At 45.0% G+C, this 14,749-nt stretch overlaps 2 protein-coding genes across 8 annotated transcripts in view; one reads left to right on the forward strand and one right to left on the reverse strand.

Annotated features, from left to right (window-relative positions):
* The first annotated feature begins 1,255 nt into the window (after positions 1-1,255).
* LOC112134269 (small integral membrane protein 14-like) lies at positions 1,256-8,934 on the forward strand. Its single transcript, XM_054560768.1, is given in 4 exon segments — positions 1,256-1,364; positions 1,367-1,618; positions 8,153-8,263; positions 8,864-8,934. Coding segments are annotated over 4 exon segments (543 nt in total).
* The window catches only part of ADCYAP1R1 (ADCYAP receptor type I), a 63,040-nt gene continuing 53,695 nt past the window's right edge, over positions 5,405-14,749 (reverse strand). For 4 of the 7 annotated variants that reach the window (XM_054559343.2, XM_054559342.2, XM_054559341.2 and 1 more), the window contains one exon: positions 5,405-14,297. In XM_054559343.2, the coding sequence (XP_054415318.1) occupies positions 14,109-14,297 (189 nt within the window). In that variant the 3' untranslated portion in view covers positions 5,405-14,108. The remainder of the gene's footprint in view (positions 14,298-14,749) is intronic. The other 3 variants (XM_054559344.2, XM_024249793.3, XM_024249794.3) reach the window with 2 other exon arrangements.

Raw genomic sequence — 14,749 nt, forward strand, 5'->3', positions numbered from 1 at the left:
ATGGAGACCCTCAAGACTTCCCCTCTCAAGCCAGTGGCAAGAGATGACCCAGCCACCTTCCTCTCAGCCAGCTGCTGGTTTCCATTCCACTCTTCATAGACCATTAGCAGCATCTGATCCAGATGACTGTCCTCTCCTTCTAGAAACCCTTTCTTGGCTTCCCTGTCACTACACTCCCCTGGACTTCCTCCTACATCCACACCCTGGATTTCTGTTGTCAACCGGCATCGTTCAAATATATCCTGGTAAAGAATTTTCCAGAATTAAAGCCTTGAATTAACAGATTGGCAAAAGCAAAACATGTACCAAGCAGGGTAAGAATGAAACTGTACATCAATAATAAAGACCAAGCTTAAAGGCAACCAAAGAAGGAAAAAAAGTGTCAGGCTATTTTTATCTTCGAAAACAATAAATGTCGGTAGCAATCATAGTGTAAAAGTGCTGAAAGAAAATAACTGCCCAACTGAAATACATAGCCACTTTCTGAACGTAATTCTGTAAAGACTGAGTGTTCTCCCCTACACAGAACTACTTTAAAAGATTAACTTCAACAAGAAGGAAAGATTGGAAATCAAATATTTTAAGCAAAGAAGTATATTGATAGAGCTCAATAAGCTCAAACTACAAACAATTGTAGTAACTATATTTAGGATTTTAAATAAGGTATGTCTAAAAGAGTAGACAACGATAATAGATTCTGAGAACGTAAATCTTGGAGAAAGTTACACATGCTTAAGTATGTATCTTGTTTTGGAGAAGGAAAGAAAGATGATCAACTTTAAAGTTTTACGGAAAAACATAAAATTAGGTATTTTGTTAAAATTGTAAAGGTAAACAACACAATTAGAATAGAATGTATATTTGCCATATCAGTAAAAGAAAGGGAAGGGAAATAAGATAATGCAATGGAAAGCAAAAAAAAAAAAAGAGAAAGCAGGTGAGCAGGTAGGGGGTGAAACAAAGGCATGGCGTAAAGACTGCAAGGTAATGAAATAAGCTCAAAATGTCCTCAGTCACAGTGAGTAACCATAGACTAATTATGCCCATCTAAACAGAGGCTATCAATTTGGATTAAAAGAAATTTTTCAGCAATATGTTACATAGAAATGTCTAAAAAGAGACAGCCCCTTCCACTCTATGAGGACACAGTGAGAAGGCACCATCAATGAACAAGACAGCAAGTACTCTTCAGACACCAGATCTGCCAATTCCCTGAAGTATTTAAACAGTCAAGTAAAAATCAAGCTGGGTAATCATGGCAGAAAGTGGGCTTGATCCCTCTGAATACGTTTGTTCTCATGAATATGCGATGAGAAGGCTGACCAGTCTGTTGTGGCAGCCCCAACTCTGCTGCACAGAGACAGACGCCTGCAAGAATGACGAGGACCCTGTGATGATAATGACATCAGCGCTCCTATGATCTTGATGGCCTGGCTGGTGACTGCAGTGATCTTGTTCCTACTGAGACCTCCTAATCGAAGAGGATCCGACGTACCTGAAAAGCCAACCAGTCCTCATAATGAACAAGATCCACCTGCTCCTCCTGTGGCTAATTTTGAGATACAGGAAGTGAAGGTGCTTAACACCTTGCAGGACCAAACGAACAACAATGACCAGAGTACTCTTAATTCTATGAGAACTGTTTTTCCTTTTGCACTTGCAATATGGGATGGGATGGTTTCCATGGGCTTCTAGAAATTTCACTCGCAAGCTTATTTTTGCTTCCTGTATTCCTATAATTTCCAGTTACAGTATGTTTGAGTAAATGATTGCATTTTTAAAAGTTACATGGGGTTGGCTGTCCTAAATTTAAATATTCCACTCATTCTGCTTGTATCTGTCATCATAATTTTTGTGATGATTTCTGGCCTGATTGAAAGAAATTTGACCACTCTGCATTTAAATATTTTAGTTTTGATAGCTTTTTAAATTCCTTTTTTATGAAGTATTTATAAAGTTATTTGGGGTTGTCTGGGATTGTATGAAAGAAAATTAGAATCATACTGTATTTATATTTACTTTGGTAGGTTATTTGTGGGTGGCAGTTTTCTCTAGTTCTTGGAACTATGGCAGTTCTTGGAGTATTTTACAAATTGCAGCTGAAACCTGTATCATCCATTACAACTGGCTTATGTGGCTAGAGTAGAAGAAGAGAAGAAGCGAAATGGTTGTTTACTTTTTTCCTACCCCCAATAAAAGTGTCTAATATTAAGAAAACTTTAAATAAACATGATTGATCGGTATGGTAGGTGATTTACAGTCCATTATCTGACTTTGTAACGTAGCCTTACACAGTTCATGAATGGAGGAAAGCATTCATTCTTTCTGTCTTTGCTCAGTATAATCTGTATAGTAGTAATTTAAGCTATGATTTATGTTTAAAATGAGTCCCTCTTGGGAAACTTCTTTTCTGTGCTAATATTTCCCTGTTAATATGAAACTATCTGAAAGCTGTATTAGGGCCTGTTAGGTTACTAACATTTGAATGCTTATTTACTTATTTACTATATAATTTTATTTTAAAAAGTCTTTGAGGCTTTTATTATCCTTATAATGACTTATTAAAATTTTAATGAATTATTAGTTTATTTCAAGGAAAATGAGAAGCAGTCAAGGATCTTCTCCCCTCTTATCTCACTCCCGTTTTATTGGTAATGGGATGAGTTGAAATGAGAAGGAACAGCAATATAATTTTGAAATGTATACAAAAGTAAAAGTTGCATTGTTTTGCTCAGTTTGAAACAAACTGAATACAAATAGCATTTTAAAAGTCTGCATGACCTGTATGCTTGCGGATATTTTTTCTATCAAGTGATTGCAGATGATTTATGGGGACTAGAAGATATTTTGATATCAATGTAAGGAATTTTTTCTCTGGCAGTCTAGCTTTTTACTTTATAAATCTGAGAAATTACTTGTATAAACTGAATAAACTTCTGTATGTCATCGTACAGTTAAAAAACATAAAGAGGCAAAAAATCGCAAGTGAATGGGTAGAAACAGATAACACCATGTGCACATTAACCAGAAAATTGTTGCAACTATATTACTATCAAACAAAATAGAATTTAAGGCAAAAAGATAAGCCTTAATAGAAACACAGTGAGGCATCCCTTAGTAGTAAAAATGAAATGCTATCTGCCTCTCCTTCCTTCTTCTCTGAGAATTGTTGAAAATTTCACACCCTTGGATCCAGCTCTTTCAATTCTAAGTCTAGAGAAACTCCTGCACATGTAAATAACGAGATCTTCATAAGACATTGTTTGGAATAACTTCAAAATGGAAAGTACATACGTTTCCACAGGGAGGACAATGACTATGCCTGGCATGTTTCTAGGATGTAATATTATACAATTAAAAGGGAATCATCTAGATCTAAATGTACAAGTATGAACAAATAAGTAGCACATAGAATTACTTAGAAAACAAAGGCAGAATGATAGATCTAGTGTGATGCCATTGATGGAACTTAAAAGCACACAGTCACACATGCTAAATAATGTTGATGAATATTTAGTATAAGTACAAAAACATAAATGGTATGGATACATACTAAGTTCTCGTTAGTGGCTGCCTCTAGAAGGGGAGAGGGAGGGAAATCAAACTGAGAAATACCACAATGCAGACGAAATTCCATCTGTCATGTGTTCCTTCATAAAAAAATTAAAATATCTGAATCAAGAATCATAGCATATTGTTAGTTCTGGGGTGGACACAGAATTTGTTGTGTTGGTCTCTGTACTTTAGTGCATTTATCTTAAAAATTCATGATAAAAGGATGCCTTTTCTATATCTTGCCCATTCAAATAACCCTCCTACCCATCAGTCCCTACGAAAGTCCATGAGTAGATCAGCCTTCAGGTGAGGCCTGATCAAGTGGTCCTGATGATAATGCCAAGGACTCCATTTCCTTTTGTTATTCCCCTCTGCATCCCCTGTTGTCTGATTCATCTTAAGGATCCCTACCATGTTCTCTGAACAGCTCCAGTTGTTTCCCTCATAATTGCAAATGACTGTGGCACCTGCAAGCCTCACATTCTCATGTCATGCTTTCCAGGGGACAAGCAGGTGTCTCTCCAATAAGCTTCCTCACAAAAAAGAGGAATCCCTCTTTCCCAGAAACCCTAGAAATAGACTCCTCACATAGCCTGTGTGTCTGTCCCTGGGCCAGTCACTATAGCCAGAGGAATGAGTGATAAGGGCCATGTGGCCTGGCTTATCTGGACCCACCCCAGAGGCTAGGAGTGTAGGCACTCAAACCTTGTGTTTGATCATGAGGTGGGCAGTTTCCATAAAACAAAATCAGGGAATTATTGGAGGGAGCTGAGGGCAAAGGAGGCTGAAGCAGCAATTACAAATATTTATTAACCCACAGATCCCTTAATACCTTAATTATACCTTATCACACACCATGCCTGGTTGATTTATTTTAGCCTTCTCCACCTGACTGTGAAGACAAAATGTTTCTGGTTCATTCTTGATGCCAAACTGTGCCCTCTGTGCCTCTACCACATAGTGAGTTTCCAGTAAGAGATTCTTGAATGGAGGGGTAACAGCCATCCATCTAAAGAGTGACCTGAATGCTCCAGAGAGCACATGATATCATTTGAAAACAGGGACCTCAGAAATCTCTGGTTCTCTGCATTACGGGCTTAAGTCTTGTAAAACTGAAAAATATCTTCCTGTGATGACAGATAAATGTGGGTCATATACAGCACTTTCCAAGCCCCTCTCTCTCACTTGGATCTCAGAAGTGTGTTCACAAGATCTTACGTTTTTGGAAAATTTGGAAAAGTAAATTATTTGCCCCAAATTGGATAAGCCTGCAGCATCTCTCCACCTTAACATCTCCTCTACCACACCTTCTTACATGTTGGGTAGCACTCAACTGCCAGGAACACTTTGGGGATCCAACAAAGGGGAGGTTAAGTTAGAGAGACACTCAGTTTGGTTCAGTGGGTTTCACGTGAGTGTGTGTCATTGCTTCATTATACAGTGATATTATACTGTCCTTCCAGGAATACTCCTGTTGTTCACTCAGCATTATGTACAAAGGCAGAGAGAGGGCCAGAGATCATATCATATCATCATATTAAAATGTCCTACAGTGCCTGGCAGTGTGCACAGTGCTGCAGAAACAAAGTTGGATGTGTATGGAGCCAGGTGCTAGTCTGTGAAAAAAATCTTCCAGTCATCATATGTGTAACACTGTAATTGGAGGATTCTGTTTTCATTGGTGCTGAGTCCAAATGTTCAATAATAAAACACACATTTTGATTAACTATGTGACTAAATTATATTCAAATTTTATGAATAGAAAATGATATAAATGTTATCAGCTAATAAAGAGATGATCAAAGAGTATGCAACCAAAACAAGTAGGCAAAAAGCATCAGAGAGTAATTAATACAAAGATGATGTTGTTTTTCTGGATTTCATAATGTTTATGATAGTTGTCAACTTTTCTCATTCAAAAAAACCCTTATTTTTATACCTAATTTTAATTAAAAATTTTTCATTTTGTATTAAAGAGGACTCCCTAAATTATATGAGTTTCCAACTTCATAAAACCTAAATCTGTCTTTGTTCATACCAGATAAAAATAGGCCACACAGACTGCCAAGTAGGTACAGTCTTGGAACTGTCTGTGGTGCTGGACCCAAGGTTCACTTGGCTCTCTCCGTGGTACTTACTGCCCAAGCCAAAGCTGCTCCTGGTGGTGAATAGTTGGGTTTATTAATGGAAGTCCGGCTTAATGTCATAGGAATGGATGCTTTTGTCCATGGAAAAAGTGTCTCAATAGGGTTAAGGAGAACAGTAAAGATGATTCTCAAGTATTGGGGACACCCAGAAGATAAGGGCATCAAAAGTATCAGCTCAAGGAGAACTCACCCCAAGCCATGCCTGAGTTTACATCAGGGGCAGAGGGGAGGAGGGACCTGGGGTGAGGGAGAAGAACCTAGAATACAATACACTGCAGGTGGGAGCCTTCTGAAAGGGGAAGAGAGAAAAGGGTGACTGAGAGGGGTGGTCCTGAGAGGGCCCTGAGGGACAGAACAAAGGCCCTGCCCACTGCGTTGGTGGAAGATTTGCTGACTGAAGCTGAGATATCACTGCAAAGTCCCCATTCAGCTGAAAGCCTGTATGAATTGGAATGGATACATATGATGTCTTTGTAAAGGTCTGTCACCTGCTAAGGACTGCCTCTCTGGCCTAGAAAGAGCATATGGAGGAGCTCCTCATGACTGGGTTTCACCCACAGAATTTACAACTTTGCATCCAGGACAGTGGCAGAGGGAATTTCCAAGTTCACACCAGAATAACTACTGCAATGGGCTATCCACAAGGGCACAGTATAACAACATTGGGAGGCTCAGAGCATCTACATGAGTTCATTTGAGGGCAACTGAGAGTCAGAAATTACAAGACCTTCATCCCTCCCAACACCCCCATCACTACTCTGAGGATCCCCCAAATTAAAAAGAGACTACTTAATGTAGAAAGCACCAGGGCACAGAATCCACTCAGGAACTGCATCCGTGAGAGACAGCCTACCAGAAATGGTGCAGACATGCTCTCACCCCTTGAAACTAGACTAGTTTCAATGTGTGGGAAGACACAGCTCCCCACTTCTGATCAGGGGGCTTTATGGTCCAGGCTGGAGGCTGTATTCCTGAGTTTGTTCCCAATATAGTAAAATAGGACATACAGCCATATGACTCTGGTTTTCCACAGGCGTTGAATGAACCCAACTCACCACTAAGGACTGCCCAAAGACTTTTATGACACAAACTACTTTTTGCCAGTCAATATCCCTTCTTTCCTTCCAATGTTATTAAGGTTGCACTGCATTGCCTGCCTTGCAGTGAGGTGTGGCCATGTGACTACACACAGGATAATGAGATGTAAGCAGACATAGGCCTCTTAAAAGAAGATGACTGAAGAAGGGGAAGAGTTCTTTTGCCTTCTCCTATTTGCTTCTAAGTCCAGTGACATCCAGAGCTCCAGGGGCCCTGGAGCTTAGGGTGCCCTCGAGACTAGAATTCACCTGCTAAAGATAGAGGAGCAAAAAGATAGAAGCTTGAGTCCTCAGAGAGACCACAAAGCCATAACACCTGTTCTGGACTGTCTACCTCTGGACTTCATATGAGAGAAGTAAACTTCTGTCTGCTTTAAGCCACTTTTTATTGGAGTTTCTGCTGTCATATCCCACTGAACTTGATACTAGTCATTTCAGAGACGGTCTAATACTTACGCTGATTGAGACTGAATGGACATCTGCAGGCTGATTTCCTCTTGGAACGTTTTGCTTTCTGTTCTAAGACACTGGCCTGAGAGGAAAAGGAAATTAAAGCTCCTGTTGCGAATGTCTATGCTTGTTCTCTGCCTCCTGGGAAGGTAATCATTGCCCAGGCCCATGGTTCACAAACAGGGACTATGTTGCCCTTCCAGTGTCCTCAGTTAGAACCTGTAGAACAGTGGATCTCAAAGTGCTGTCTCAAGACCAGCAGAACAGCCACAGCTGAGAACCTTTTACAAATGCAAATGGTCCAGCCCTACCTCAGACCTGCTGAATCAGAAATTCTGGGGGTGGGTCCCACAATCTGTGTCTTAACAGCCCCTCAGATGACTCTGATGCAGGATAATGCCTAAGAACCACTGGGTTCCCAAGAGGAATTATACACAGTACCAGTAAAACAGACAGCATCATCAGGAACAGCCAAGATTCAAGGCATTTTTAGAGGGTCTTGGGAGAAATGAGGGCTTAGTCTATCAATGTTGGAAAGTGGACAGAGGAAACAGGATTTAATAAATGCTCACATGGACTCAAGAGTTTGATGATCTTCACTGTTGCCAAGAAATTCAAGCTTAATGTGAAATTCAAGCCTTTCAACTAAATTTTGGCTCTTACCTTTGCTTTTTGGATGTGACCTCTTTCAAAGAATGAAACATATGGAAGCTCAATTCATTATGATCACATCAGTGAAAGTAATATTTTTCTAAACACTAGGGAAGTCTTCCTTAGGATCAGCCAGCAGAGACTGACACACAAGGAGACTAATTTTCAGCCTTGAGCATAGGTTCCATTTTGGAAGCAACTCAAAATATCTGCTAAGTGGGTCATATAACATAGCCTGGTCATCTCCTTTAGGACTAAAAGAAGAGGTGGGTCTGGAGAAAGAGGAGCAGGCACAGCCTCTGAAAGCAGAACTAACCAGTGTCCCAGCTTGGGAACACCCCCCTGAACACCTGGGGGTATCTGGTGAGTGATCCACACAGCCCTAGCTGATTGCAGGGCTCACACCCTGTTAGGCTAAAATCCATCTTTTCATTGACTTGACTTCTTCAGAGTGGCCCACCTGATTGCTGGAGGAAGCTGGCCCTGCATTTGCTGTAGACCTCAGGCCTGTTGTAGCGGGCATTTATTATTCCCAGGATTTTATGTTTAGAAAATCTTCAGGCTTGTGACCCTGACCTCAAGGTAGAATCCAGAAAAGTCCAATTTCCAGTCTTCCTTGTAGCAAGGACACAGCCAATCCAATGGTGTTGAAACTTTGATTTGGAAGTGGGCAACTTGAGGAAGAGGGCTGAAGGTGGAATCTCATTTGATGGTGAGAACAGCAGCAAAGCTCTCTGCTTTCAGAGGTGGCAATAATTGCGAAGTCATGTCCCTGGCATGGAAGAGACATCACTGGGGTGGCAGCAGCAACAGTGGCAGCAGTTTCATCATCAGTCATGCAGCATGATATGGCTTCAGATACCTTTTCTAGTTTCTCCAGCCTTACAAGAATTCTATGACCAGCTCAACATCTTTTTCATAAACTCATTTTCTGACCTAGCAAAAACTATCTTCTTTTGCTAGCAATGAACATTATGACCAATATGAAAATGGACACTGGGATTGTGACAATCAACAGAACCTCGAGGAAATGAGGGTTACCTTGAATTGATTATCTGGTCTGTCTGGGACTGATGGTTTGGAATATCCAGAAGTATTAGGGGATGGGATCCTGGAAGCCAAGGATGTACCTGTAGTTACCTGGGATTAAATGCTCTCTGCAGTCAATGTTTTGGGATATCTGGTAGGTACTTCCAAGGTACAACAGGAAGGTCATGATTCCACTCAGTTTCCACGATCCCTGGAGATCCTTTAAGGCCAAGACTTCTAATTTACTTTTTGAGTTCCATCCTAGGCTCACTCAGGTCCACTCTCATATTTCTCCTTTGGAATCTTAAAGGCCACTGGGCCTTGTATACACTGGATTACTCTGGGATGATCAAATTTTGGGAGTAGTCCTCTCCCCTTCCCCCTCCTCTCCTCCCTTCCCTCCACTTATGCCAAGTTACAGCCACCAGGAAAAATGGCAAAACATTTATTGAGTCATCTACAGCAGTCTGACATCCTTAAAATCCTGGACAAGATTGTGAGCACAGCATTAATGGCAGCAGCGGTAGCAGTAAAGTCTGTGGGGCTTATCTTTACTGTGGGAGATGAAACCCAGGCTGGTCCAGCTCCCACGAGTGAGGCAGGAACCATGTCTGAGATGCCAGGGGCTGCACCGCTCCAGCCCTGACAGAGGCAAAGCTACAGAAGACAGACATCAGACAAGACACACATAGCCAAGTGCAGAAACATCCCAAGACTGTGAGTTCAGGAAAAGAAGGAATGGGCACACCAAAATGTCCCAGATCCTTGAAGTTGACTCCCAGGGGACATGGCTGCTATCACCCATATGGAAGTATCCTCACTCTGATCTCAACAGAAAACTGAATCAGCTGATGCAGGTAAAGCTAGAATTCTGTGCCCATTTGAGCCCTCTGGCCTCCCCCTTACTCCTGATGCTGGTGGTTTTACAAATGAGGCAAAGGTTAACTTAGGAGGGCTCAAAGCAGTAGATAAACAGCAAGGAGTCCCTTCCAGCAGTCTTCATCCCAATAACAAGCCCACATCTGTGTAGTTTCCAAAATCTTTTCACACACAAGCCGTCTCATTTCAACCTTATCCTTGGCCTGTGGGACTAACAATGCCAATGAAGTCCTCCCCATTACCCAGATTAGGAGGCCGAGGCCCAAAGAAGGTAAGCCCTGGATCACAGAGTAGGTGGCTAAGCCCAGGTTAAAAAGTAGGTCTCCCCACACCACGCTGACTCCATTGCTTCTCCTGCAATAGAGTCCTGGACAACCTTCGGTCACCAGAGCCCCACTCCTGTGCAAGGTTACGTGCGTAATGCATGGATGCTTTGAGTTTCACATTCTGCTCACGTGCAGGGCTGTGCATAAACTGGTGAGCCATTTACTCATTCAGATTTATAAAACATACTGGATCCCACCATAGTGGCAGGCACCATGCTAGGCCCGCGTATATTTTCTCATCAGCCCAATAGGGAGGTTTGACCTATAGATCTCCAAGTTTCCTCCCAGCTTTAGTATTTTGTGAGCCTCCTCAAAGACATATGGGGAGTGAGTCAAGGTCAAACAAGCCAGGAGCAAAGCTTGGAGAAGCCCAAGTCCTTGCTCCTTGCTCAGGGCTCTTCTAGCTGACTTCCGTGGTCCCTGGGTGCAAGGAGGACTTTATGACAAAGTATTAATACTTTATGATAATACTAAATGATAAAGTATTAATACTTGCTGGCTTCACTTTGAAGTGGCCATGTAGAGGGCCATGTAGAGAGAGTCCCTTTGAGCTTTCCCTTCCACGAAGAGTGAGGGTCAGATGAGAGAGGTGAGTGGGCATCCTTGGCGGGGATTATAGACGCAGGTGTCTCTCAAGCCTCGGGCTTGGCTCTAGCTCCCTGTCCTTGTTCCACAAAGAACCCAGCTTGGAGAGGGTGGGGTTAGAGAGGAGTCACTGTAGGCCACTGTATGTGTCAAGCAGGGTGACAGAGCTACACGCTGGGATAGAGAATGTGGCTTGGACTTAAGTGGGGAGTCATGAAGTCTGCAGTGCTAGGGACCACCACAGAGCCACTGAACCACAGAGCCACCTACATCCCGCACTTGGACCCCCCTCCCCCGCCCCGGCTCCCTAACAGCCTCAGCATCCTTGACTTGGAATCCCATTTCCCCCAGGATGAGAGTCCCTCCCTGACACTGCCTTCCTGCTCCCTGGCTGGACAGTCATGACAGGGAAAGAGCAATTTCTTCATCCCAAAGAAAATTCAGCCTCCCATGGGTGAGTTTCGTCCTTTAGGATTGCATAGAACAAGAAACCCCTTCCCAGGAATGATCATCAACAGGGGTGGAGTCTGACAAGCCTGCTCCTCCCCAGCCCCACTTTTCCCAAGCCTCTCAAGCTGTCTTCACATGACAGGATTTCTTATCCTTTCCTGGCCCAGGCAAATACCATAGTCCTGAGGCCCATTCCAAGTAGATGGCTGGTGTTTAGACAGAGTTCCAGAGATGCATTGGGCTATATACAAATCATCTAGTCTTATTGCCCATTTTACAGATTTGAAAACAGAGGGTCAGAGAGGGAAGGGTTTTACACAGACCTTATGCTGTCCCCCTACTGCCTGTGACCCTGAAGGCCAGAACCTCCTGGAACATTGAGAATACATCAGGTACATCTGCTCACAAGACTGGCAAAAATTCATTCAGACAGAAAAAACAACCAACTAACCAATAGGAACCCGGCACCTCTATGAGGACGCAGGGCCAGGCTCAGGAAGCAGCACAGTGCATGGGGTTCAGGGTTGATTTTGTTTTTACTGTTTTGTGATGATGTTTCTAAAATGCCAAAGTTTCTTCTTCCACAATGAAACAGAACTGCTGTTGGGAGTGATGATGAATGAATGAGGTCCATCCCCAGGGGGCTGCTCCTTGGATCTGGAGCTGGCCACTGGAGGTGGCACTCCACCCCAGCAAGATATATATGACTGCATCTATACATCATGCCCAAGGCACCTGTTCAAATGTCCATGACCTAATCTTTCTTTCCAGGCCACCAGCTTCCACTGTGGTGTCCAAATGGAAGGGACAGAAGGTCCATTTCCAAGAAAGGGAAAATAAACAGCATCCTGTCCATCCGTCTACACACACACACATATAGTCATCAAAACCTGATATGAGGCACAATGATGCATGCCCTTTTACGTGCCTTGACTTTGAACTGGAAAAATCACTTAAGTGCAGGGTCTAGAGAAGCATTGGAAGTTGCCTCATCTCACAAATGGGAAAACTGGAGCCCAGAACAGGGAGCATTGTGTCCACAGTCACAGCAGTCTGAACCCAACTGGGATAGAGTCTAGTTCCCTGAACCCCAGGCCGTGGCTCCTTCCAAGCAGCCCAGACCCCCTAGCAGTGCCCAAAATGCAAGATGGCCACAGGACCCTTGCTTCAGTAATACACACCAGTGCGCATGGAGGGGATCATGAGGTCAGGTGCAGGGTAAAAGGGCCACTGCACACTTCATGATCAATCTGAGTCACCAAGCATGCCTGGGAAAGGGCAGGTAGCTCCTTTCTTCCTCTGGCTTTGCCAAAGACCCAGGGACTTACTTGACTGGCCAAGGACACAGAGCTTCTCTCTAAATTACAGCAACAAGAGCCTTTTCCAGCCACTCTGAAAGCCTCTCCAGAAACATTTTCCCAAGTTCCCCAGGCCCCCTCCTCTTTATAAAATGAAGTAACATCTTCCTCCACCCAAAGTCCCCAAGCATTCCAGAGCATCATCATGACACAAGTCTGCAAACAGAACTTGGACAGGAGTAACACCAAATGCTGACATGGAATGAGCTAGGCCACACACGGACCACGTACTCTAGCACTTTCCTCTACCTCCCCAGCTGGGCACTGCCCTATTTTACATTCTCAGGCTGAGGGTGTGCAACCTGCAGCTGGGGAGCCAGGGCGGGTGGTAGGGAACAGCTGCTGCATCAGCAGCAGCCTCTGCTAATGGGCATGGTGGGTGTGGCTTCTCCTCTCGACACCCCAGCAGCCCATGGTGAGTCAAGGTCAAGGGCATAAAAGGGACATCTTTGCAGAGGTCTCAGAGAGATTTCAATAGTTGAGTCCAGGCCCGAGGAGCTGGTGTCTGGGGCTCCTGATCATCCATGGGGTGGGGGTCGGGGAGCCCTGGGCCCCAGACTCGGGTGCAGGTGCTTCAGGATTCGCCAACATCAGAGGCAGGTGGCTGGTACATCCTAGTCATGGCTTTGACTTAGGGGAAATGGGGAGGGGAGGGCTTAAGGGCTCTCTGTGGTGTGCATGGTTGGAGACAGCTTCTGGAAGGCATCCATGAGGGTGGAAGAGGTGGAAGGGAGGTGACCAGAAGAACCCTGTCCATCTTGAGCTGGGGGTAAAACAATGGAGGTGGCGAAGGTTTTCTTCCATGGGTCTCCCAAACTCCATCTCTTTCCAAATCACAGCCACATTTCTGGCTCTCAGCTCCTTTCGGATCAAATGAAAAGCACCAGAACCTTCCCTGACCTGCAGACTCCCCACCCAAACTGAAGTATCTGATGAGAAGAGCCTGGGAGCTGTCCCACTGCCCTGGGACCCAGGAGCTGAGCACCCGGACACCAAGATGCCAGGCGAGTGCCAGGAGGCCTGCACCAAGGGGTGTTCTGGCCACCCAAGCCGGCCCTCTGCTAGGCTTCGGGGACTTGGGCCCAGGACTGAGAAGAGCCCCAGGGTGGCATGCACACTCGAGGGGTCACACCCAAAATCAGATAATGGGGGGCTGTTGGGGCAGGTACCACCCCAGCTCCCACAGGCAAGGTCTCTTCAGCCTTAGCTCACAAGGCCTCACAGCTGGGGTCAGGCCATCACTGAGGCTGACCAAGACACAGTGGGGTGGAGCTGAGACCTGACTGGAAGTGAGCAGGGACACTGGGGCAAAGGGGGAAGGAATGGGACAACTTTTCCAAATTTGAGGAGTATTTACATGTCTGGGGTCAGGGCCCAAGGGACCACAGTGGATGGGACCAGTACCAAAACAAGGAGGGGACAATCCCAGTCTGTGCCCTGCCTCCTTCTTCCCCCTCAGGAGCCAAGCTTCCAGCCCAGGGCCTGCCCAAGGGGAGAGAAGAGGCGCAAACATGCGTGGGCTGGCACCTGCCTGCGGTCCCAGCCTGTGGATGGAGGAGAGGAGGAGGAGGGGAGCATGGCTCAGGTGGCCAGATTGTCAGCAGGGAGACCAGACATGCGGATTTGGGAGCTGCTCTTGCTCAGGATGGAGAGCTGGGTGCCCCCGTTCACCCCACTGCTGGCCAGAGACGGGTGTCGGTGCTTGAAGTCCACAGCGAAGTAACGGTTCACCTTCCAGCTTCGCCATTTTCGTTTGATCTCCGCTTGTACCTGCAGGGAGCAAATTGGGCGGTCACTTCCAGATGGACATCCTCTGCAGCCTCCAGGCCCTGGCCTGGCCTAGGGCCCTTCCTAGGCTGGCACTGCCACCCTCAGCACCCTCCCCACTCCCCAGTTGCAGCCTGCGGCCCTCAAGGTCTCCAGTGGGGGCTTTTAGCAGCTGTAGGCAGGGACGCCTCTGAGGAGCTGACCGGAACAGCCCCTTCCCCTGCCACTTTCTGAGCAAGGCCCTCTAACGGCTCCCTGTTGTTTTCAGGCCAGGCAGAGAATAGTCCATCGGGTCCTTCAGGAAATCTTTAACAAGCAGTCCCACAGGGCAGGTGGATCAGGAAAGGATCCCCACTCTTGGCTGACCAGTAAGAGTGGGCTACACATTAGAATTACCTGGAGGGCTTTAAAAATTCCAGATGCCCAGGCCATACCCCAGAACAATTATATCAAAA

Source organism: Pongo abelii, chromosome 6 (assembly GCF_028885655.2).
Source record: "Pongo abelii isolate AG06213 chromosome 6, NHGRI_mPonAbe1-v2.0_pri, whole genome shotgun sequence".
Classification (NCBI taxonomy): domain Eukaryota; kingdom Metazoa; phylum Chordata; class Mammalia; order Primates; family Hominidae; genus Pongo; species Pongo abelii.